Source organism: Haliotis rufescens, unplaced genomic scaffold (assembly GCF_023055435.1).
Source record: "Haliotis rufescens isolate VD_foot unplaced genomic scaffold, xgHalRufe1.0.p SCAF_1, whole genome shotgun sequence".
Classification (NCBI taxonomy): Eukaryota; Metazoa; Mollusca; class Gastropoda; order Lepetellida; family Haliotidae; genus Haliotis; species Haliotis rufescens.
Window position 1 is genome coordinate 517,620 of NW_025963779.1, and position 26,510 is coordinate 544,129.

Here is a 26,510-nt window from a genome sequence, read left to right on the forward strand (position 1 = left end):
CAGAACAAGGCGCCCACCTGTACAGCTCCATCATATGTAATCACTTACATCTGTGTCAGAACATGGCGCCCACCTGTACAGCTCCATCATATGTAATCACTTGCATCTGTGTCAGAACAAGGCGCCCACCTGTACAGCTCCATCATATGTAATCACTTACATCTGTGTCAGAACAAGGCGCACACTTGTACAGCTCCACCATATGTAATCACTTACATCTGTGTCAGAACAAGGCGCCCACCTGTACAGCTCCATCATATGTAATCACTTACATCTGTGTCAGAACAAGGCGCCCACCTGAACAGCTCCATCATATGTAATTGCTTACATCTGTGTCAGAACAAGGCGCCCACCTGTACAGCTCCATCATATGTAATCACTTACATCTGTGTCAGAACAAGGCGCCCACCTGTACAGCTCCATCATATGTAATCACTTAAATCTGTGTCAGAACAAGGCGCACACCTGTACAGCTCCATCATATATAATCACTTACATCTGTGTCAGAACAAGGCGCCCACCTGTACAGCTCCACCATATGTAATCACTTGCATCTGTGTCAGAACAAGGCGCACACCTGTACAGCTCCATCATATGTAATCACTTACATCTGTGTCAGAACAAGGCGCCCACCTGTACAGCTCCATCATATGTAATCACTTGCATCTGTGTCAGAACAAGGCGCCCACCTGTACAGCTCCATCATATGTAATTGCTTACATCTGTGTCAGAACAAGGCGCACACCTGTACAGCTCCATCATATGTAATCACTTACATCTGTGTCAGAACAAGGCGCCCACCTGTACAGCTCCACCATATGTAATCACTTGCATCTGTGTCAGAACAAGGCGCACACCTGTACAGCTCCATCATATGTAATCACTTACATCTGTGTCAGAACAAGGCGCCCACCTGTACAGCTCCATCATATGTAATCACTTACATCTGTGTCAGAACAAGGCGCCCACCTGTACAGCTCCATCATATGTAATCACTTACATCTGTGTCAGAACAAGGCGCACACTTGTACAGCTCCACCATATGTAATCACTTACATCTGTGACAGAACAAGGCGCACACCTGTACAGCTCCATCATATATAATCACTTACATCTGTGTCAGAACATGGCGCCCACCTGTACAGCTCCATCATATGTAATCACTTACATCTGTGTCAGAACAAGGCGCACACCTGTACAGCTCCACCATATGTAATCACTTACATCTGTGTCAGAACATGGCGCCCACCTGTACAGCTCCATCATATGTAATCACTTACATCTGTGTCAGAACAAGGCGCCCACCTGTACAGCTCCATCATATGTAATCACTTACATCTGTGTCAGAACAAGGCGCCCACCTGTACAGCTCCATCATATGTAATCACTTACATCTGTGTCAGAACAAGGCGCCCACCTGTACAGCTCCATCATATGTAATCACTTACATCTGTGTCAGAACAAGGCGCCCACCTGTACAGCTCCACCATATGTAATCACTTACATCTGTGTCAGAACAATGCGCCCACCTGTACAGCTCCATCATATGTAATCACTTACATCTGTGTCAGAACAAGGCGCCCACCTGTACAGCTCCATCATATGTAATCACTTGCATCTGTGTCAGAACAAGGCGCCCACCTGTACAGCTCCACCATATGTAATCACTTAAATCTGTGTCAGAACAAGGCGCACACCTGTACAGCTCCACCATATGTAATCACTTACATCTGTGTCAGAACAAGGCGCCCACCTCTACAGCTCCACCATATGTAATCACTTACATCTGTGTCAGAACAAGGCGCCCACCTCTACAGCTCCATCATATGTAATCACTTACATCTGTGTCAGAACAAGGCGCACACCTGTACAGCTCCACCATATGTAATCACTTACATCTGTGTCAGAACAAGGCGCCCACCTGTACAGCTCCATCATATGTAATCACTTACATCTGTGTCAGAACAAGGCACCCACCTGAACAGCTCCATCATATGTAATCACTTACATCTGTGTCAGAACAAGGCGCCCACCTGAACAGCTCCACCATATGTAATCACTTGCATCTGTGTCAGAACAAGGCGCACACCTGTACAGCTCCATCATATGTAATCACTTACATCTGTGTCAGAACAAGGCGCCCATCTGTACAGCTCCATCATATGTAATCACTTACATCTGTGTCAGAACAAGGCGCCCACCTGTACAGCTCACACATATGTAATCACTTACATCTGTGTCAGAACAAGGCGCCCACCTGAACAGCTCCATCATATGTAATCACTTACATCTGTGTCAGAACAAAGCGCCCATCTGTACAGTTCCATCATATGTAATCACTTACATCTGTGTCAGAACAAGCCGCCAGCCTGAACAGCTCCACCATATGTAATCACTTACATCTGTGTCAGAACAAGGCGCCCACTTGTACAGCTCCATCATATGTAATCACTTACATCTGTGTCAGAACAAGGCGCCCATCTGTACAGCTCCATCATATGTAATCACTTACATCTGTGTCAGAACAAGGCGCACATCTGTACAGCTCCACCATATGTAATCACTTACATCTGTGTCAGAACAAGGCGCCCACCTGAACAGCTCCACCATATGTAATCACTTACATCTGTGTCAGAACAAGGCGCCCACCTGTACAGCTCCCACATATGTAATCACTTACATCTGTGTCAGAACAAGGCGCCCACCTGTACAGCTCCCACATATGTAATCACTTACATCTGTGTCAGAACAAGGCGCCCATCTGTACAGCTCCATCATATGTAATCACTTACATCTGTGTCAGAACAAGGCGCACACCTGTACAGCTCCACCATATGTAATCACTTACATCTGTGTCAGAACAAAGCGCCCACTTGTACAGCTCCATCATATGTAATCACTTACATCTGTGTCAGATCAAGGCGCCCACCTGAACAGCTCCATCATATGTAATCACCTACATCTGTGTCAGAACAAGGCGCCCACCTGTACAGCTGCACCATATGTAATCACTTACATCTGTGTCAGAACAAGGCGCCCACCTGAACAGCTCCATCATATGTAATCACTTACATCTGTGTCAGAACAAGGCGCCAACCTGTACAGCTCACTCATATGTAATCACTTACATCTGTGTCAGAACAAGGCGCCCACCTGTACAGCTCACTCATATGTAATCACTTACATCTGTGTCAGAACAAGGCGCCCACCTGTACAGCTCCACCATATGTAATCACTTACATCTGTGTCAGAACAAGGCGCCAGCCTGAACAGCTCCACCATATGTAATCACTTACATCTGTGTCAGAACAAGGCGCACACTTGTACAGCTCCACCATATGTAATCACTTACATCTGTGTCAGAACAAGGCGCACACTTGTACAGCTCCACCATATGTAATCACTTACATCTGTGTCAAAACAAGGCGCACACTTGTACAGCTCCACCATATGTAATCACCTACATCTGTGTCAGAACAAGGCGCCCACCTGAACAGCTCCACCATATGTAATCACTTACATCTGTGTCAGAACAAGGCGCACACTTGTACAGCTCCACCATATGTAATCACTTACATCTGTGTCAGAACAAGGCGCCCACCTGAACAGCTCCATCATATGTAATCACTTACATCTGTGTCAGAACAAGGCGCCCACCTGTACAGCTCCATCATATGTAATCACTTACATCTGTGTCAGAACAAGGCGCCCACCTGAACAGCTGCACCATATGTAATCACTTACATATGTGTCAGAACAAGGCGCCCACCTGAACAGCTGCACCATATGTAATCACTTACATCTGTGTCAGAACAAGGCGCCCACCTGTACAGCTGCACCATATGTAATCACTTACATCTGTGTCAGAACAAGGCGCCCACCTGAACAGCTCCACCATATGTAATCACTTACATCTGTGTCAGAACAAGGCGCCCACCTGAACAGCTCCATCATATGTAATCACTTACATCTGTGTCAGAACAAGGCGCCCACCTGAACAGCTGCACCATATGTAATCACTTACATCTGTGTCAGAACAAGGGGCCCACCTGAACAGCTCCATCATATGTAATCACTTACATCTGTGTCAGAACAAGGCGCCCACCTGAACAGCTCCACAGTATGTAATCACTTACATCTGTGTCAGAACAAGGCGCCCACCTGAACAGCTCCACCATATGTAATCACTTACATCTGTGTCAGAACAAGGCGCCCACCTGAACAGCTGCACCATATGTAATCACTTACATCTGTGTCAGAACAAGGGGCCCACCTGAACAGCTCCATCATATGTAATCACTTACATCTGTGTCAGAACAAGGCGCCCACCTGAACAGCTGCACCATATGTAATCACTTACATCTGTGTCAGAACAAGGCGCCCACCTGAACAGCTCCATCATATGTAATCACTTACATCTGTGTCAGAACAAGGCGCCAACCTGTACAGCTCACTCATATGTAATCACTTACATCTGTGTCAGAACAAGGCGCCCACCTGTACAGCTCACTCATATGTAATCACTTACATCTGTGTCAGAACAAGGCGCCCACCTGTACAGCTCCACCATATGTAATCACTTACATCTGTGTCAGAACAAGGCGCCAGCCTGAACAGCTCCACCATATGTAATCACTTACATCTGTGTCAGAACAAGGCGCCCACCTGAACAGCTCCATCATATGTAATCACTTACATCTGTCAGAACAAGGCGCCCACCTGTACAGCTCCATCATATGTAATCACTTGCATCTGTGTCAGAACAAGGCGCCCACCTGTACAGCTCCATCATATGTAATCACTTACATCTGTGTCAGAACAAGGCGCACACCTGTACAGCTCCATCATATGTAATCACTTACATCTGTGTCAGAACAAGGCGCACACCTGTACAGCTCCACCATATGTAATCACTTACATCTGTGTCAGAACAAAGCGCCCACTTGTACAGCTCCATCATATGTAATCACTTACATCTGTGTCAGAACAAGGCGCCCACCTGTACAGCTCCACCATATGTAATCACTTGCATCTGTGTCAGAACAAGGCGCCCACCTGTACAGCTCCATGATATGTAATCACTTACATCTGTGTCAGAACAAGGCGCCCACCTGTACAGCTCCACCATATGTAATCACTTACATCTGTGTCAGAACAAGGCGCCTACCTGAACAGCTCCATCATATGTAATCACTTGCATCTGTGTCAGAACAAGGCGCCCACCTGTACAGCTCCACCATATGTAATCACTTTCATCTGTGTCAGAACAAGGCGCCCACCTGTACAGCTCCATCATATGTAATCACTTACATCTGTGCCAGAACAAGGCGCCCACCTGTACAGCTCACTCATATGTTATTACTTACATCTGTGTCAGAACAAGGCGCCCACCTGTACAGCTCCACCATATGTAATCACTTACATCTGTGTCAGAACAAGGCGCCCACCTGTACAGCTCCATCATATGTAATCACTTACATCTGTGTCAGAACAAGGCGCCCACCTGTACAGCTCCACCATATGCAATCACTTGCATCTGTGTCAGAACAAGGCGCCCACCTGTACAGCTCCACTATATGTAATCACTTACATCTGTGTCAGAACAGGGCGCCCACCTGAACAGCTCCACCATATGTAATCACTTACATCTGTGTCAGAACATGGCGCCCACCTGTACAGCTCCACCGTATGTAATCACTTACATCTGTGTCAGAACAAGGCGCCCACCTGTACAGCTCCACCATATGTAATCACTTACATCTGTGTCAGAACAAGGCGCCCACCTGTACAGCTCACTCATATGTAATTACTTACATCTGTGTCAGAACAAGGCGCCCACCTGTACAGCTCCACCATATGTAATCATTTACATCTGTGTCAGAACAAGGCGCCCACCTGTACAGCTCACTCATATGTAATCACTTACATCTGTGTCAGAACAAGGCGCCCAACTGTACAGCTCCACCATATGTAATCACTTACATCTGTGTCAGAACAAGGCGCCCACCTGTACAGCTCCACCATATGTAATCACTTACATCTGTGTCAGAATAAGGCGCCCACCTGTACAGCTCACACATAGGTAATCACTTACATCTGTGTCAGAACAAGGCGCCCACCTGTACAGCTCCACCATATGTAATCACTTACATCTGTGTCAGAACAAGGCGCCCACCTGTACAGCTCCACCATATGTAATCACTTACATCTGTGTCAGAACAATGCGCCCACCTGTACAGCTCCACCATAGGTAATTACTTACATCTGTGTCAGAACAAGGCGCCCACCTGTACAGCTCACACATAGGTAATCACTTACATCTGTGTCAGAACAAGGCGCCCACCTGTACAGCTCCACCATATGTAATCACTTACATCTGTGTCAGAACAAGGCGCCCACCTGAACAGCTCCATCATATGTAATCACTTACATCTGTGTCAGAACAAGGCGCCCACCTGTACAGCTCCATCATATGTAATCACTTACATCTGTGTCAGAACAAGGCGCCCACCTGAACAGCTCCACCATATGTAATCACTTACATCTGTGTCAGAACAAGGCGCCCACCTGAACAGCTCCATCATATGTAATCACTTACATCTGTGTCAGAACAAGGCGCCCACCTGTACAGCTCCATCATATGTAATCACTTACATCTGTGTCAGAACAAGGCGCCCACCTGAACAGCTCCACCATATGTAATCACTTACATCTGTGTCAGAACAAGGCGCCCACCTGTACAGCTCCCACGGGACTCCAGCTACCGGAGGACGCCACATCTAAGGACATCCCAGGGTCGGACATCACAGCAACAGACCCTGAGCCGGCCGACACCGTCACCATCGCCATGGCGTGCTCACCAGGCACCACCGAGTTCGCTGTACAAAGTGAGTCGCCACATTGTTATCACGGGAAATTAACCAAATAACCAAATAATTGCAGACTGTATTTTAAGCATTGTTTTATTTGAAGTTAGAACACCTGCATTATTTTTTTTATAACTGTCCTGTACCCATGCTCTGACTGTGAAAAACCTTGCTCTATGTTGTCAGACAAGAAGGTCCACTATTCCGGGTCCCCCACCCTGTCCTTCAAGAACACCCCCTCCTACACGTGTGTTCTGACATGCACCGATGGAAATGGAGGAAAGGACGAGAGGAATTTCACAATCACAATCACTAAGAACAAACCGCCTAATCCATCTTGTAGTGCAAGTATGTAAATATTGACAAATCCTTCCCAGTTTGGATCAAAATATTATGATCATGATAAAATGTTTTTTTGTTCTACTGAAACTGAATGATTTCTTGTTCCACTGTGACTGAATGCTTTCTAGTTCTACTGTGACTGAATGCTTTCTTGTTCCACTGTGACTGAATGCTTTCTTGTTCCACTGTGACTGAATGCTTTCTAGTTCTATTGTGACTGAACGCTTTCTTGTTCCACTGTGACTGAATGCCTTTTTATTCTATTGTGCCAGAATAAATTTTTGTTCCACTATGACTGAATGCTTTCTTGTTCTATTGTGACTGAATACTTTCTTGTTCCACTGTGACTGAATGCTTTCTTGTTCCACTGTGACTGAATGCTTTCTTGTTCTACTGTGACTGAATGCGTTCTTGTTCTACTGTGACTGAATGCTTTCTTGTTCCACTATGACTGAATGCTTTCTTGTTCCACTATGACTGAATGCTTTCTTGTTCTATTGTGACTAAATGCTTTCTTGTTTCACTGTGACTGAATGCTTTCTTGTTCTACTGTGACTGAATGCTTTCTTATTCTATTGTGCCAGAATAAATTTTTCTTCCACTATGACTGAATGCTTTCTTGTTCTATTGTGACTGAATACTTTCTAGTTCTACTGTGACTGAATGCTTTCTTGTTCCACTGTGACTGAATGCGTTCTTGTTCCACTGTGACTGAATGCTTTCTTGTTCCACTGTGACTGAATGCTTTCTTCTTCTACTGTGACTGAATGCTTTCTTGTTCCACTGTGACTGAATGCTTTCTTGTTCTATTGTGACTGAATGCTTTCTTGTTCCACTGTGACTGAATGCTTTCTTGTTCCACTGTGACTGAATGCTTTCTTGTTCTATTGTGACTGAATGCTTTCTTGTTCCACTGTGACTTAATGCTTTCTTGTTTCACTGTGATACAATGCTTTCTTGTTCTACTGTGACTGAATGCTTTTTTCTTCTATTGTATCAGAATAATTATTTGTTCCACTTTGACAGCATACTTTCTTCTTCCACTGTGACTGAATGCTTTCTTGTTCCACTGTGACTGAATGCTTTCTTATTCTTTTGTGCCAGAATATTTTTTTGTTCCGTTATAACAGAATACTTTCCTGTTCAACTATGACAGAATACTTTCTTCTTCCACTGTGACTGAATGCTTTCTTCTTCCACTGTGACTGAATGCGTACTTGTTCTACTGTGACTGAATGCTTTCTTGCTCTACTGTGACTGAATGCGTTCTTGTTCCACTATGATAGAATGCTTTCTTGTTCTACTGTGACTGAACGCTTTCTTGTTCCACTGTGACAAAATACTTTCTTCTTCCACTGTGACTGAATGCTTTCTTGCTCGCTTCTCAGAATAATTTCTTGTTCCACTATGACAGAATACTTTCTTGTTCTACTGTGATTGAATGCTTTCTTATTCTACTGTGATTGAATGCTTTCTCGTTCCACTGTGATTGAATGCTTTCTTATTCTACTGTGATTGAATGCTTTCTTGTTTCACTGTGATACAATGCTTTCTTGTTCTACTGTGACTGAACGCTTTCTAGTTCCACTGTGACTGAATGAGTTCTTGTTCCACTGTGACTGAATCAGTTCTTGTTTCACTGTGATTGAATGCTTTCTTGTACTATTGTGACTGAATGCTTTCTTGTTCCACTGTGACTTAATGCTTTCTTGTTTCACTGTGCTACAATGCTTTCTTGTTCTACTGTGACTGAATGCTTTTTTGTTCTCTTGTACCAGAATAATTATTTGTCCCACTTTGACAGTATACTTTCTTGTTCCACTGTGACTGAATGCTTTCTTCTTCCACTGTGACTGAATGATTTCTTATTCTATTGTGCCAGAATATTTTTTTGTTCCGTTATAACAGAATACTTTCCTGTTCAACTATGACAGAATACTTTCTTGTTCCACTGTGACTGAATGCTTTCTTGCTCTACTGTGACTGAATGCGTTCTTGTTCCACTGTGATACAATGCTTTCTTGTTCTACTGTGACTGAACGCTTTCTAGTTCCACTGTGACTGAATGAGTTCTTGTTCCACTGTGACTGAATCAGTTCTTGTTTCACTGTGATTGAATGCTTTCTTGTACTATTGTGACTGAATGCTTTCTTGTTCCACTGTGACTTAATGCTTTCTTGTTTCACTGTGCTACAATGCTTTCTTGTTCTACTGTGACTGAATGCTTTTTTGTTCTCTTGTACCAGAATAATTATTTGTCCCACTTTGACAGTATACTTTCTTGTTCCACTGTGACTGAATGCTTTCTTGTTCCAGTGTGACTGAATGATTTCTTATTCTATTGTGCCAGAATATTTTTTGTTCCGTTATAACAGAATACTTTCCTGTTCAACTATGACAGAATACTTTCTTGTTCCACTCTGACTGAATGCGTACTTGTTCTACTGTGACTGAATGCTTTCTTGCTCTACTGTGACTGAATGCGTTCTTGTTCCACTGTGATAGAATGCTTTCTTGTTCTACTGTGACTGAATGCTTTCTTGCTCTACTGTGACTGAACGCTTTCTTGTTCCACTGTGACAGCATACTTTCTTGTTCCACTGTGACTGAATGCTTTCTTATTCCACTGTGACTGAATGCTTTCTTATTCTATTGTGCCAGAATTTTTTTTGTTCCGTTATAACAGAATACTTTCCTGTTCAACTATGACAGAATACTTTCTTGTTCCACAGTGACTGAATGCTTTCTTGCTCTACTGTGACTGAATGCGTTCTTCTTCCACTGTGATAGAATGCTTTCTTGTTCTACTGTGACTGAATGCGTTCTTGTTCCACTGTGACAAAATACTTTCTTCTTCCACTGTGACTGAATGCTTTCTTGCTCGCTTCTCAGAATATTTTTTTATTCCACTATGACAGAATACTTTCTTGTTCCACTGTGACTGAATACTTTCTTGTTCTACTGTGACTGAATGCGTTCTTGTTCCACTGTGACTGAATGCTTTCTTGCTCTACTGTGGCTGAATGCGTTCTTGTTCCACTGTGATAGAATGCTTTCTTGTTCTACTGTGACTGAATGCGTTCTTATTCCACTGTGACTGAATACTTTCTTGTTCCACTGTGACTTAATGCTTTCTTATTCTACTGTGCCTGAATGCTTTCTTGTTCCACTGTGACTGAATGCTTTCTTGTTCCACTGTGACAAAATGCTTTCTTGTTCCACTGTGACTGAATGCTTTCTGGTTCTATTGTGACTGAATGCTTTCTTGTTCAACTTTGCCAGAATAATTTTTTGTTCCGTTATTACAGAATGCTTTCTTGTTCCACTATGACAGAATGCTTTCTTGTTCCACTGTGACTGAATACGTTCTTGTTCCACTATGATAGAATGCTTTCTTGTTCTACTGTGACTGAATGCGTTCTTGTTCCACTGTGACAAAATACTTTCTTCTTCCACTGTGACTGAATGCTTTCTTGCTCGCTTCTCAGAATAATTTTTTGTTCCATTATGACAGAGTACTTTCTTGTTCCACTGTGACTGAATACTTTCTTGTTCTACTGTGATTGAATGCTTTCTTGTTCTACTGTGACTGAACGCTTTCTTGTTCCACTGTGACAAAATACTTTCTTCTTCCACTGTGACTGAATGCTTTCTTGCTCGCTTCTCAGAATAATTTTTTTGTTCCACTATGACAGAATACTTTCTTGTTCCACTGTGACTGAATACTTTCTTGTTCTACTGTGATTGAATGCTTTCTTATTCTACTGTGATTGAATGCTTTCTCGTTCCACTGTGATTGAATGCTTTCTTATTCTACTGTGATTGAATGCTTTCATGTTTCACTGTGATAGAATGCTTTCTTGTTCTACTGTGACTGAACGCTTTCTAGTTCCACTGTGACTGAATGAGTTCTTGTTCCACTGTGACTGAATCAGTTCTTGTTTCACTGTGATTGAATGCTTTCTTGTACTATTGTGACTGAATGCTTTCTTGTTCCACTGTGACTTAATCCTTTCTTGTTTCACTGTGATACAATGCTTTCTTGTTCTACTGTGACTGAATGCTTTTTTGTTCTCTTGTACCAGAATAATTATTTGTCCCACTTTGACAGTATACTTTCTTGTTCCACTGTGACTGAATGCTTTCTTGTTCCACTGTGACTGAATGATTTCTTATTCTATTGTGCCAGAATATTTTTTCTTCCGTTATAACAGAATACTTTCCTGTTCAACTATGACAGAATACTTTCTTGTTCCACTCTGACTGAATGCGTACTTGTTCTACTGTGACTGAATGCTTTCTTGCTCTACTGTGACTGAATGCGTTCTTGTTCCACTGTGATAGAATGTTTTCTTGTTCTACTGTGACTGAACGCTTTCTTGTTCCACTGTGACAGCATACTTTCTTGTTCCACTGTGACTGAATGCTTTCTTGTTCCACTGTGACTGAATGCTTTCTTATTCTATTGTGCCAGAATATTTTTTTGTTCCGTTATAACAGAATACTTTCCTGTTCAACTATGACAGAATACTTTCTTGTTCCACTCTGACTGAATGCGTACTTGTTCTACTGTGACTGAATGCTTTCTTCCTCTACTGTGACTGAATGCGTTCTTGTTCCACTGTGATAGAATGCTTTCTTGTTCCACTGTGACTGAACGCTTTCTTGTTCCACTGTGACAGCATACTTTCTTGTTCTACTGTGACTGAATGCTTTCTTGTTCCACTGTGATAGAATGCTTTCTTGTTCCACTGTGACTGAATACTTTCTTGTTCTACTGTGATTGAATACTTTCTTGTTCCACTGTGACTGAATGCTTTCTTGCTCTACTGTGACTGAATCCGTTCTTGTTCCACTGTGATAGAATGCTTTCTTGTTCTACTGTGACTGAATGCGTTCTTGTTCCACTGTGACAAAATACTTTCTTCTTCCACTGTGACTGAATGCTTTCTTGCTCGCTTCTCAGAATAATTTTTTATTCCACTATGACAGAATACTTTCTTGTTCCACTGTGACTGAATTCTTTCTTGTTCTACTGTGACTGAATGCTTTCTTGTTCCACTGTGACTGAATGCTTTCTTGCTCTACTGTGACTGAATGCGTTCTTGTTCCACTGTGATAGAATGCTTTCTTGTTCTACTGTGACTGAATGCGTTCTTATTCCACTGTGACTGAATACTTTCTTGTTCCACTGTGACTTAATGCTTTCTTATTCTACTGTGCCTGAATGCATTCTTGTTCCACTGTGACTGAATGCTTTCTTGTTCCACTGTGACAAAATGCTTTCTTGTTCCACTGTGACTGAATGCTTTCTGGTTCTATTGTGACTGAATGCTTTCTTGTTCAACTTTGCCAGAATAATTTTTTGTTCCGTTATTACAGAATGCTTTCTTGTTCCACTATGACTGATTGCTTTCTTGTTCCACTGTGACTGAATGCGTTCTTGTTCCACTGTCATAGAATGCTTTCTTGTTCTACTGTGACTAAATGCGTTCTTGTTCCACTGTGACAAAATACTTTCTTCTTCCACTGTGACTGAATGCTTTCTTGCTCGCTTCTCAGAATAATTTTTTGTTCCACTATGACAGAATACTTTCTTGTTCCACTGTGACTGAATACTTTCTTGTTCTACTGTGATTGAATGCTTTCTTGTTCTACTGTGACTGAACGCTTTCTTGTTCCACTGTGACAAAATACTTTCTTCTTCCACTGTGACTGACTGCTTTCTTGCTCGCTTCTCAGAATAATTTTTTGTTCCACTATGACAGCATACTTTCTTGTTCCACTGTGACTGAATGCTTTCTTGTTCCACTGTGACTGAATGCTTTCTTATTCTATTGTGCCAGAATATTTTTTTGTTCCGTTATAACAGAATACTTTCCTGTTCAACTATGACAGAATACTTTCTTGTTCCACTGTGACTGAATGCTTTCTTGCTCTACTGTGACTGAATGCGTTCTTGTTCCACTGTGATAGAATGCTTTCTTGTTCTACTGTGACTGAATGCGTTCTTGTTCCACTGTGACAAAATACTTTCTTCTTCCACTGTGACTGAATGCTTTCTTGCTCGCTTCTCAGAATAATTTTTTGTTCCACTATGACAGAATACTTTCTTCTTCCACTGTGACTGAATGCTTTCTTGCTCGCTTCTCAGAATAATTTTTTGTTCCACTTTGACAGAATACTTTCTTGTTCTACTGTGATTGAATGCTTTCTTATTCTACTGTGATTGAATGCTTTCTCGTTCCACTGTGATTGAATGCTTTCTTATTCTACTGTGATTGAATGCTTTCTTGTTTCACTGTGATACAATGCTTTCTTGTTCTACTGTGACTGAACGCTTTCTAGTTCCACTGTGACTGAATGAGTTCTTGTTCCACTGTGACTGAATCAGTTCTTGTTTCACTGTGATTGAATGCTTTCTTGTACTATTGTGACTGAATGCTTTCTTGTTCCACTGTGACTTAATGCTTTCTTGTTTCACTGTGATACAATGCTTTCTTGTTCTACTGTGACTGAATGCTTTTTTGTTCTCTTGTACCAGAATAATTATTTGTCCCAATTTGACAGTATACTTTCTTGTTCCACTGTGAATGAATGCTTTCTTCTTCCACTGTGACTGAATGATTTCTTATTCTATTGTGCCAGAATATTTTTTGTTCCGTTATAACAGAATACTTTCCTGTTCAACTATGACAGAATACTTTCTTGTTCCACTCTGACTGAACGCGTACTTGTTCTACTGTGACTGAATGCTTTCTTCCTCTACTGTGACTGAATGCGTTCTTGTTCCACTGTGATAGAATGCTTTCTTGTTCTACTGTGCCTGAACGCTTTCTTGTTAAACTGTGACAGCATACTTTCTTGTTCCACTGTGACTGAATGCTTTCTTGTTCCACTGTGACTGAATGCTTTCTTATTCTATTGTGCCAGAATATTTTTTTGTTCCGTTATAACAGAATACTTTCCTGTTCAACTATGACAGAATACTTTCTTGTTCCACTGTGACTGAATGCTTTCTTGCTCTACTGTGACTGAATGCGTTCTTGTTCCACTGTGATAGAATGCTTTCTTGTTCTACTGTGACTGAATGCGTTCTTGTTCCACTGTGACAAAATACTTTCTTCTTCCACTGTGACTGAATGCTTTCTTGCTCGCTTGTCAGAATAATTTTTTATTCCACTTTGACAGAATACTTTCTTGTTCCACTGTGACTGAATGCTTTCTTGCTCTACTGTGACTGAATGCGTTCTTGTTCCACTGTGATAGAATGCTTTCTTGTTCTACTGTGACTGAATGCGTTCTTATTCCACTGTGACTGAATACTTTCTTGTTCCACTGTGACTTAATGCTTTCTTATTCTACTGTGCCTGAATGCTTTCTTGTTCCACTGTGACTGAATGCTTTCTTGTTCCACTGTGACAAAATGCTTTCTTGTTCCACTGTGACTGAATGCTTTCTGGTTCTATTGTGACTGAATGCTTTCTTGTTCAACTTTGCCAGAATAATTTTTTGTTCCGTTATTACAGAATGCTTTCTTGTTCCACTATGACAGAATGCTTTCTTGTTCCACTGTGACTGAATACGTTCTTGTTCCACTGTGATAGAATGCTTTCTTGTTCTACTGTGACTGAATGCGTTCTTGTTCCACTGTGACAAAATACTTTCTTCTTCCACTGTGACTGAATGCTTTCTTGCTCGCTTCTCAGAATAATTTTTTGTTCCACTATGACAGAGTACTTTCTTGTTCCACTGTGACTGAATACTTTCTTGTTCTACTGTGATTGAATGCTTTCTTGTTCTACTGTGACTGAACGCTTTCTTGTTCCACTGTGACAAAATACTTTCTTCTTCCACTGTGACTGAATGCTTTCTTGCCCCCTTCTCAGAATAATTTTTTGTTCCACTATGACAGAATACTTTCTTGTTCCACTGTGACTGAATACTTTCTTGTTCTACTGTGGTTGAATGCTTTCTTATTCTACTGTGATTGAATGCTTTCTCGTTCCACTGTGATTGAATGCTTTCTTATTCTACTGTGATTGAATGCTTTCTTGTTTCACTGTGATAGAATGCTTTCTTGTTCTACTGTGACTGAACGCTTTCTAGTTCCACTGTGACTGAATGAGTTCTTGTTCCACTGCGACTGAATCAGTTCTTGTTTTACTGTGATTGAATGCTTTCTTGTATTATTGTGACTGAATGCTTTCTTGTTCCACTGTGACTTAATGCTTTCTTGTTTCACTGTGATACAATGCTTTCTTGTTCTACTGTGACTGAATGCTTTTTTGTTCTCTTGTACCAGAATAATTATTTGTCCCACTTTGACAGTATACTTTCTTGTTCCACTGTGACTGAATGCTTTCTTGTTCCACTGTGACTGAATGCTTTCTTATTCTATTGTGCCAGAATGCTTTCTTGTTCCACTTTGACTGAATGCGTACTTGTTCTACTGTGACTGAATGCTTTCTTGCTCTACTGTGACTGAATGCGTTCTTGTTCCACTGTGATAGAATGCTTTCTTGTTCTACTGTGACTGAACGCTTTCTTGTTCCACTGTGACAGCATACTTTCTTGTTCCACTGTGACTGGATGCTTTCTTGTTCCACTGTGACTGAATGCTTTCTTGCTCGCTTCTCAGAATCATTTTTTGTTCCACTATGACAGAATACTTTCTTGTTCCACTGTGACTGAATACTTTCTTGTTCTACAGTGATTGAATGCTTTCTTGTTCTACTGTGACTGAACGCTTTCTTGTTCCACTGTGACAAAATACTTTCTTCTTCCACTGTGACTGAATGCTTTCTTGCTCGCTTCTCAGAATAATTTTTTGTTCCACTATGACAGAATACTTTCTTGTTCCACTGTGACTGAATACTTTCTTGTTCTACTGTGATTGAATGCTTTCTTATTCTACTGTGATTGAATGCTTTCTCGTTCCACTGTGATTGAATGCTTTCTTATTCTACTGTGATTGAATGCTTTCTTGTTTCACTGTGATACAATGCTTTCTTGTTCTACTGTGACTGAACGCTTTCTTGTTCCACTGTGACTGAATGAGTTCTTGTTCCACTGTGACTGAATCAGTTCTTGTTTAACTATGATTGAATGCTTTCTTGTACTATTGTGACTTAATGCTTTCTTGTTTCACTGTGATACAAGGCTTTCTTGTTCTACTGTGACTGAATGCTTTTTTGTTCTCTTGTACCAGAATAATTATTTGTCCCACTTTGACAGTATACTTTCTTGTTCAACTGTGACTGAATGCTTTCTTGTTCCACTGTGACTGGATGCTTTCTTATTCTTTTGTGCCAGAATGCTTTCTTGTTCCACTCTGACTGAATGCGTACTTGTTCTACTGTGACTGAATGCTTTCTTGCTCTACTGTGACTGAATGCGTTCTTGTTCCACTGTGATAGAATGCTTTCTTGTTCTACTGTGACTGAATGCTTTCTTGTTCAACTTTGCCAGAATAATTTTTTGTTCCGTTATTACAGAATGCTTTCTTGTTCCACTATGACAGAATGCTTTCTTGTTCCACTGTGACTGAATACGTTCTTGTTCCACTGTGATAGAATGCTTTCTTGTTCTACTGTGACTGAATGCGTTCTTGTTCCACTGTGACAAAATACTTTCTTCTTCCACTGTGACTGAATGCTTTCTTGCTCGCTTCTCAGAATAATTTTTTGTTCCACTATGACAGAGTACTTTCTTGTTCCACTGTGACAGAATACTTTCTTGTTCTACTGTGATTGAATGCTTTCTTGTTCTACTGTGACTGAACGCTTTCTTGTTCCACTGTGACAAAATACTTTCTTCTTCCACTGTGACTGAATGCTTTCTTGCCCCCTTCTCAGAATAATTTTTTGTTCCACTAGGACAGAATACTTTCTTGTTCCACTGTGACTGAATACTTTCTTGTTCTACTGTGATTGAATGCTTTCTTATTCTACTGTGATTGAATGTTTTCTCGTTCCACTGTGATTGAATGCTTTCTTATTCTACTGTGATTGAATGCTTTCTTGTTTCACTGTGATAGAATGCTTTCTTGTTCTACTGTGACTGAACGCTTTCTAGTTCCACTGTGACTGAATGAGTTCTTGTTCCACTGCGACTGAATCAGTTCATGTTTCACTGTGATTGAATGCTTTCTTGTATTATTGTGACTGAATGCTTTCTTGTTCCACTGTGACTTAATGCTTTCTTGTTTCACTGTGATACAATGCTTTCTTGTTCTACTGTGACTGAATGCTTTTTTGTTCTCTTGTACCAGAATAATTATTTGTCCCACTTTGACAGTATACTTTCTTGTTCCACTGTGACTGAATGCTTTCTTGTTCCACTGTGACTGAATGCTTTCTTATTCTATTGTGCCAGAATGCTTTCTTGTTCCACTTTGACTGAATGCGTACTTGTTCTACTGTGACTGAATGCTTTCTTGCTCTACTGTGACTGAATGCGTTCTTGTTCCACTGTGACTGGATGCTTTCTTGTTCCACTGTGACTGAATGCTTTCTTATTCTATTGTGCCAGAATATTTTTTTGTTCCGTTATAACAGAATACTTTCCTGTTCAACTATGACAGAATACTTTCTTGTTCCACTGTGACTGAATGCTTTCTTGCTCTACTGTGACTGAATGCGTTCTTGTTTCACTGTGATAGAATGCTTTCTTGTTCTACTGTGACTGAATGCGTTCTTGTTCCACTGTGACAAAATACTTTCTTCTTCCAATGTGACTGAATGCTTTCTTGCTCGCTTCTCAGAATAATTTTTTGTTCCACTATGACAGAATACTTTCTTGTTCCACTGTGACTGAATACTTTCTTGTTCTACTGTGATTGAATGCTTTCTTGTTCTACTGTGACTGAACGCTTTCTTGTTCCACTGTGACAAAATACTTTCTTCTTTCACTGTGACTGAATGCTTTCTTGCTCGCTTCTCAGAATAATTTTTTGTTCCACTATGACAGAATACTTTCTTGTTCCACTGTGACTGAATACTTTCTTGTTCTACTGTGATTGAATGCTTTCTTATTCTACTGTGATTGAATGCTTTCTCGTTCCACTGTGATTGAATGCTTTCTTATTCTACTGTGATTGAATGCTTTCTCGTTCCACTGTGATTGAATGCTTTCTTATTCTACTGTGATTGAATGCTTTCTTGTTTCACTGTGATACAATGCTTTCTTGTTCTACTGTGACTGAACGCTTTCTTATTCCACTGTGACTGAATGAGTTCTTGTTCCACTGTGACTGAATCAGTTCTTGTTTAACTATGATTGAATGCTTTCTTGTACTATTGTGACTTAATGCTTTCTTGTTTCACTGTGATACAAGGCTTTCTTGTTCTACTGTGACTGAATGCTTTTTTGTTCTCTTGTACCAGAATAATTATTTGTCCCACTTTGACAGTATACTTTCTTGTTCCACTGTGACTGAATGCTTTCTTGTTCCACTGTGACTGGATGCTTTCTTATTCTTTTGTGCCAGAATGCTTTCTTGTTCCACTCTGACTGAATGCGTACTTGTTCTACTGTGACTGAATGCTTTCTTGCTCTACTGTGACTGAATGCGTTCTTGTTCCACTGTGATAGAATGCTTTCTTGTTCTACTGTGACTGAACGCTTTCTTGTTCCACTGTGACAGCATACTTTCTTCTTCCACTGTGACTTAATGCTTTCTTGTTCCACTGTGACTGAATGCTTTCTTATTCTATTGTGCCAGAATATTTTTTTGTTCCGTTATAACAGAATACTTTCCTGTTCAACTATGACAGAATACTTTTTTGTTCCACTGTGACTGAATGCTTTCTTGTTCCACTCTGACTGAATGCGTACTTGTTCTACTTTGACTGAATGCTTTCTTGCTCTACTGTGACTGAATGCGTTCTTGTTCCACTGTAATAGAATGCTTTCTTGTTCTACTGTGACTGAATGCGTTCTTATTCCACTGTGACTGAATACTTTCTTGTTCCACTGTGACTTAATGCTTTCTTATTCTACTGTGCCTGAATGCTTTCTTGTTCCACTGTGACTGAATGCTTTCTTGTTCCACTGTGACAAAATGCTTTCTTGTTCCACTGTGACTGAATGCTTTCTGGTTCTATTGTGACTGAATGCTTTCTTGTTCAACTTTGCCAGAATAAGTTTTTGTTGCGTTATTACAGAATGCTTTCTTGTTCCACTATGACAGAATGCTTTCTTCTTCCACTGTGACTGAATGCTTTCTTGTTCTACTGTGACTGAATGCGTTCTTGTTCCACTGTGACAAAATACTTTCTTCTTCCACTGTGACTGAATGCTTTCTTGCTCGCTTCTCAGAATAATTTTTTGTTCCACTATGACAGAATACTTTCTTGTTCCACTGTGACTGAATACTTTCTTGTTCTACTGTGATTGAATGCTTTCTTGTTCTACTGTGACTGAACGCTTTCTTGTTCCACTGTGACAAAATACTTTCTTCTTCCACTGTGACTGAATGCTTTCTTGCTCGCTTCTCAGAATATTTTTTTGTTCCACTATGACAGAATACTTTCTTGATCCACTGTGACTGAATACTTTCTTGTTCTACTGTGATTGAATGCTTTCTTATTCTACTGTGATTGAATGCTTTCTCGTTCCACTGTGATTAAATGCTTTTGTTATTCTACTGTGATTGAATGCTTTCTTGTTTCACTGTGATAGAATGCTTTCTTGTTCCACTGTGATTGAATGCTTTCTTGTTCCACTGTGACTGAATGAGTTCTTGTTCCACTGTGACTGAATCAGTTCTTGTTTCACTGTGATTGAATGCTTTCTTGTACTATTGTGACTGAATGCTTTCTTGTTCCACCGTGACTTAATGCTTTCTTGTTTCACTGTGATACAATGCTTTCTTGTTCTACTGTGACTGAATGCTTTTTTGTTCTCTTGTACCAGAATAATTATTTGTCCCACTTTGACAGTATACTTTCTTGTTCCACTGTGACTGAATGCTTTCTTGTTCCACTGTGACTGAATGCTTTCTTATTCTATTGTGCCAGAATATTTTTTGTTCCGTTATAACAGAATACTTTCCTGTTCAACTATGACAGAATACTTTCTTGTTCCACTGTGACTGAATGCTTTCTTGTTCCACTCTGACTGAATGCGTACTTGTTCTACTTTGACTGAATGCTTTCTTGCTCTACTGTGACTGAATGCGTTCTTGTTCCACTGTGATAGAATGCCTTCTTGTTCTACTGTGACTGAATGCGTTCTTATTCCTCTGTGACTGAATACTTTCTTGTTCCACTGTGACTTAATGCTTTCTTATTCTACTGTGCCTGAATGCTTTCTTGTTCCACTGTGACTGAATGCTTTCTTGTTCCACTGTGACAAAATGCTTTCTTGTTCCACTGTGACTAAAAGCTTTCTGGTTCTATTGTGATTGAATGCTTTCTTGTTCAACTTTGCCAGAATAATTTTTTGTTCCGTTATTACAGAATGCTTTCTTGTTCCACTATGACAGAATGCTTTCTTGTTCCACTGTGACTGAATACTTTCTTGTTCCACTGTGACTGAATACTTTCTTGTTCTACTGTGATTGAATGCTTTCTTATTCTACTGTGATTGAATGCTTTCTCGTTCCACTGTGATTAAATGCTTTTGTTATTCTACTGTGATTGAATGCTTTCTTGTTTCACTGTGATAGAATGCTTTCTTGTTCCACTGTGATTGAATGCTTTCTTGTTCCACTGTGACTGAATGAGTTCTTGTTCCACTGTGACTGAATCAGTTCTTGTTTCACTGTGATTGAATGCTTTCTTGTACTATTGTGACTGAATGCTTTCTTGTTCCACCGTGACTTAATGCTTTCTTGTTTCACTGTGATACAATGCTTTCTTGTTCTACTGTGACTGAATGCTTTTTTGTTCTCTTGTACCAGAATAATTATTTGTCCCACTTTGACAGTATACTTTCTTGTTCCACTGTGACTGAATGCTTTCTTGTTCCACTGTGACTGAATGCTTTCTTATTCTATTGTGCCAGAATATTTTTTGTTCCGTTATAACAGAATACTTTCCTGTTCAACTATGACAGAATACTTTCTTGTTCCACTGTGACTGAATGCTTTCTTGTTCCACTCTGACTGAATGCGTACTTGTTCTACTTTGACTGAATGCTTTCTTGCTCTACTGTGACTGAATGCGTTCTTGTTCCACTGTGATAGAATGCCTTCTTGTTCTACTGTGACTGAATGCGTTCTTATTCCTCTGTGACTGAATACTTTCTTGTTCCACTGTGACTTAATGCTTTCTTATTCTACTGTGCCTGAATGCTTTCTTGTTCCACTGTGACTGAATGCTTTCTTGTTCCACTGTGACAAAATGCTTTCTTGTTCCACTGTGACTAAAAGCTTTCTGGTTCTATTGTGATTGAATGCTTTCTTGTTCAACTTTGCCAGAATAATTTTTTGTTCCGTTATTACAGAATGCTTTCTTGTTCCACTATGACAGAATGCTTTCTTGTTCCACTGTGACTGAATGCTTTCTTGGTCAACTGTGACTGAATGCGTTCTTGTTCCACTGTGATAGAATGCTTTCTTGTTCTACTGTGACTGAATGCGTTCTTGTTCCACTGTGACAAAATACTTTCTTCTTCCACTGTGACTGAATGCTTTCTTGCTCGCTTCTCAGAATAATTTTTTGTTCCACTATGACAGAATACTTTCTTGTTCCACTGTGACTGAATACTTTCTTGTTCTACTGTGATTGAATGCTTTCTTATTCTACTGTGATTGAATGCTTTCTCGTTCCACTGTGATTGAATGCTTTCTTATTCTACTGTGATTGAATGCTTTGTTGTTTCACTGTGATAGAATGCTTTCTTGTTCTACTGTGACTGAACGCTTTCTTGTTCCATTGTGACTGAATGAGTTCTTGTTCCACTGTGACTGAATGAGTTCTTGTTTCACTGTGATTGAATTCTTTCTTGTACTATTGTGACTGAATGCTTTCTTGTTCCACCGTGACTTAATGCTTTCTTGTTTCACTGTGATACAATGCTTTCTTGTTCTACTGTGACTGAATGCTTTTTTGTTCTCTTGTACCAGAATAATTATTTGTCCCACTTTGACAGTATACTTTCTTGTTCCACTGTGACTGAATGCTTTCTTGTTCCACTGTGACTGAATGCTTTCTTATTCTATTGTGCCAGAATATTTTTTGTTCCGTTATAACAGAATACTTTCCTGTTCAACTATGACAGAATACTTTCTTGTTCCACTGTGACTGAATGCTTTCTTGTTCCACTCTGACTGAATGCGTACTTGTTCTACTGTGACTGAATGCTTTCTTGCTCTACTGTGACTGAATGCGTTCTTGTTCCACTGTGATAGAATGCTTTCTTGTTCTACTGTGACTGAATGCGTTCTTATTCCACTGTGACTGAATACTTTCTTGTTCCACTGTGACTTAATGCTTTCTTATTCTACTGTGCCTGAATGCTTTCTTGTTCCACTGTGACTGAATGCTTTCTTGTTCCACTGTGACAAAATGCTTTCTTGTTCCACTGTGACTGAATGCTTTCTGGTTCTATTGTGACTGAATGCTTTCTTGTTCAACTTTGCCAGAATAATTTTTTGTTCCGTTATTACAGAATGCTTTCTTGTTCCACTATGACAGAATGCTTTCTTGTTCTACTGAAAGGTTTCTTCTTCTGCTGTGATAGAATGTTTTCTTGGTCAATTGTGACAAAATGTCGCCTTGCCCTACTGTGACTGAATGGCGGCCGATTTAATTTTCAGTTTGCTTGTAGACCCTACGTATTTCACGTTCTATCGAGCGCTACTCGAGCGATATATCCTCTTCATATCTCACATGTTTATTTGGCGATATACTATATACAACAAATATACCCCCTAGATGTGTTATGAATCACAAGTGTATTTATCGACATATTTCCGATATTAACACTACAAGCATCATATATCACAAGTGTATTTATTGTTATACTTCATCCGACTTATCCTCTAGAAGCGTTATAAATCACATGTGTATTTATCGCTACACATTAGATATTACCACGACAAAAGCCTCTACCAATACTTTGCCAAGCACCGGATGATTTTCGCTTCGTGTCCTGACAGTTGACTTGAGGTACTGGTCCCTTTATGGTTTGCCTGCCAAGATGGTTTCACAAATGTTCGATGGATTTAATGTGAGGAGAACATGCAATTGCGAGACAGACATGTTCATGTTGTTGATGAAGGCCTGCAAATAGCGTTGTGATGTTGGAAGAGTACACGGTCTGTCTGTTTTGCAGACCTGCGTCAGCCTTCCAGTTTGTGGTCTAGTGTTGTCTTGATGGAAGAGTATACCACATGGCTGTTGTTGCAGTTTGTGGTGTAGCGTTGTCTTGTTGGAAGAGTATACGGTATATCTGTTGTTGCAGTCATGCGTCAACCTTCCAGTTTGTGGCCTAGTGTTGTCTTGTTGGAAGAATATACCACGTGGCTGTTGTTGCAGTTTGTGGTGTAGCGTTCTCTTGTTGGAAGAGTATACCACATGGCTGTTGTTGCAGTTTGTGGTCTAGTGTTGTCTTCTTGGAAGAGTATGCCATGTGGATGTTGTTGCAGTTTGTAGTGTAGCGTTGTCTTGTTGGAAGAGTTATCACATGGCTGTTGTTGCAGTTTGTGATGTAACATTGTTTTGTTGGAAGAGTATACGGTATGTCTTTTGTTGCAGTTTTTGGTCCAGTTTTGTTTTGTTGGAAGTTACCACGTGGATGTTGTTGCAGTTTGTGGTGTAGCGTTGTCTTGTTGGAAGAGTTATCACATGGCTGTTGTTGCAGTTTGTGGTGTAGCGTTCTTTTGTTGGAAGAGTATACCACATGGCTGTTGCAGTTTGTGGTCTAGTGTTGTTTTGTTGGAAGGGTATAACACGTGGATGTTGTTGCAGTCATGCGTAAGCCTTGCAGTTTGTGGTCTAGTGTTGTCTTGTTGGAAGAATATATCACGTGGCTGTTGTTGCAGTTTGTGGTGTAGCGTTGTCTTGTTGGAAGAGTTATCACATGGCTGTTGTTGCAGTTTGTGGTGTAGCGTTCTTTTGTTGGAAGAGTATACCACATGGCTGTTGCAGTTTGTGGTCTAGTGTTGTTTTGTTGGAAGGGTATAACACGTGGATGTTGTTGCAGTTTGTGGTCTAATGTTGTTTTGTTGGAAGAGTATACCACGTGGCTGTTGTTGCAGTTTGTGGTCTAATGTTGTTTTCTTCGAGAGTATACCACGTGGATGTTGTTGCAGTTTGTGGTCTAGTGTTGTCTTGTTGGAAGAGTATACCACATGGCTGTTGTTGCAGTTTGTGGTCTAATGTTGTTTTGTTGGAAGAGTATACCACGTGGCTCTTGTTGCAGTTTGTGTTCTAGTGTTGTTTTATTGGAAGAGCATACCACATGGCTGTTGTTGCAGTTTGTGATGTAACGTTGTCTTGTTGGAAGAGTATACCACATGGCTGTTTTTGCAGTCATGCGTAAGCCTTGCAGTTTGTGGTCTAGTGTTGTTTTGTTGGAAGAATATACAACGTGGCTGCTGTTGCAGTTTGTGATGTTGCGTTGTCTTGTTGGAAGAGTATACCACGTGGCTTTTGTTGCAGTTTGTGTTGTAGCGTTGTTTTGTTGGAAGACTATATCACGTGGCTGTTGTTGCAGTTTGTGATGTAACGTTGTCTTGATGGAAGAATATACCACGTGGATGTTGTTGCAGTTTGTGGTGTAGCGTTGTCGTGTTGTAAGAGTATAGCACGAAGATGTTGTTGCAGTTTGTGGTCTAGTGTTGTTTTGTTGGAAGAGTATAACACGTGGCTGTTGTTGCAATTTGTAGTGTAGCGTTGTCTTGGAAGAGTATACCACATGGCTGTTGTTGCAGTTTGTGATGTAACGTTGTTTTGTTGGAAGAGTATACGGTATGTCTTTTGTTGCAGTTTTTGGTCTAGTGTTGTTTTGTTGGAAGAATATACCACGTGGATGTTGTTGCAGTTGGTGGTCTAGCGTTGTTTTGTTTCAAGAGTATACCACGTGGCTTTTGTTCCAGTTTGTCGTGTAGTCTTGTCTTTTATTAAGAGTATTTGGTTTGGCTGTTGAAGAAACGGCGTGAAAACTTCACATCGATACCTCCTCCTCCGCATCCTCCATACCTCCATACGTCTAAACCTCCTGGAGAAGTGAGTGAGTGAGTGAGCATGCTTTTACGCCGCTTTAAGCAACATTCCAGCAATATCACGGCGGGGGACACCGGAAATTGGCTTTACACAACGAATTCGGGCCTTCAGCGTGACGAGCGAACGCTTTAACTACTAGGTTACCCATCTCCCCCCCTTCTGGACACAGACAGGCGCTACGCTTTGATCTTGATGTCTGCATACAAGTTGCCGACTATCAGCTCTGAACAGGCAATTCCTGCTCTCGTCAGAACAAAACTCGTCCCCAGTTCCGCACTTGTCTACGGCCACGCTCCTGCCCATCTCAGTCTGTCACGTCAGTGTCGTTGCGTAAAGGCCACCCGGTGGGGTCGACATGCTCTGATACCATGTTCCCTCAATCTTGCGTTGATCCAGCCTCAACAGTCCTTGCCATCGCACTTCTTCAGCCTTTGTGAAGCCTGTGTCACTGCTGATGATTTGTGAACTTACAACGTCTCTTTCAGCCTGAGAGGACATTTGTTGATACTGTCAGGATGAATTCATGTTTCATGGACGTCAATAAAATTTTTGTTGCCAAATTGTCCTTCGCGTTTATCTATTTCTTTCCATGAGAGTCAGTGATGCAGAGGGACGTTTTTTCAGAGGATGCCGAAATCCCTTCCGACAAGCGTTCTATAACATGTATATGTATCGATAATACACAGGTGTATTAATTGCCATAATATAATGTGGGTATTTCTCCGGCAATATTTATATCTTTATCATATTTTGGGTCCAATGGGTTGTTTTGATTAGGGCAAGTGTAAGTCCACTGTTATGGCGATGATGTTATTTCAGTGACCAAGCCGATAGCAGATGCGAAAGCGGTGAGCAAAGGCGACCACATTTTGACGTTCCCTAGCGACGACCCCGAGAAAGACGACATCACCTACTCCATTCTGATGAGTCCCGCGTCCTCACTGTTCCAGGTCAATCCAGGTAAGCACACTCACATGGACCAGTGCACCTGCTCCTCCTTCTCCAAGCTCCTCCTTACACCTGCTCCTCCTTCTCCCAGCTCCTCCTTACACCTGCTCCTCCTTCTCCCAGCTCCTCCTTACACCAGCTCCTCCTTCTCCCAGCACCTCCCCACACCAGCTCCTCC

The 26,510-nt window shown here is 41.0% G+C and overlaps 1 protein-coding gene across 2 annotated transcripts in view; it reads left to right on the forward strand.

Annotated features, from left to right (window-relative positions):
* Positions 1-26,510, forward strand: part of LOC124126548 (cadherin-23-like) — a 128,206-nt gene that overhangs the window by 65,627 nt on the left and 36,069 nt on the right. For both annotated transcript variants that reach the window (XR_007219932.1, XM_048392242.1), the window contains exons 19-21: positions 6,722-6,887; positions 7,053-7,214; positions 26,204-26,344. Coding sequence is in view for 1 of the 2 variants with exons in the window: in XM_048392242.1 (XP_048248199.1) it covers positions 6,722-6,887; positions 7,053-7,214; positions 26,204-26,344 (469 nt within the window). In the remaining variant the exon portion in view is untranslated. The remainder of the gene's footprint in view (positions 1-6,721; positions 6,888-7,052; positions 7,215-26,203; positions 26,345-26,510) is intronic.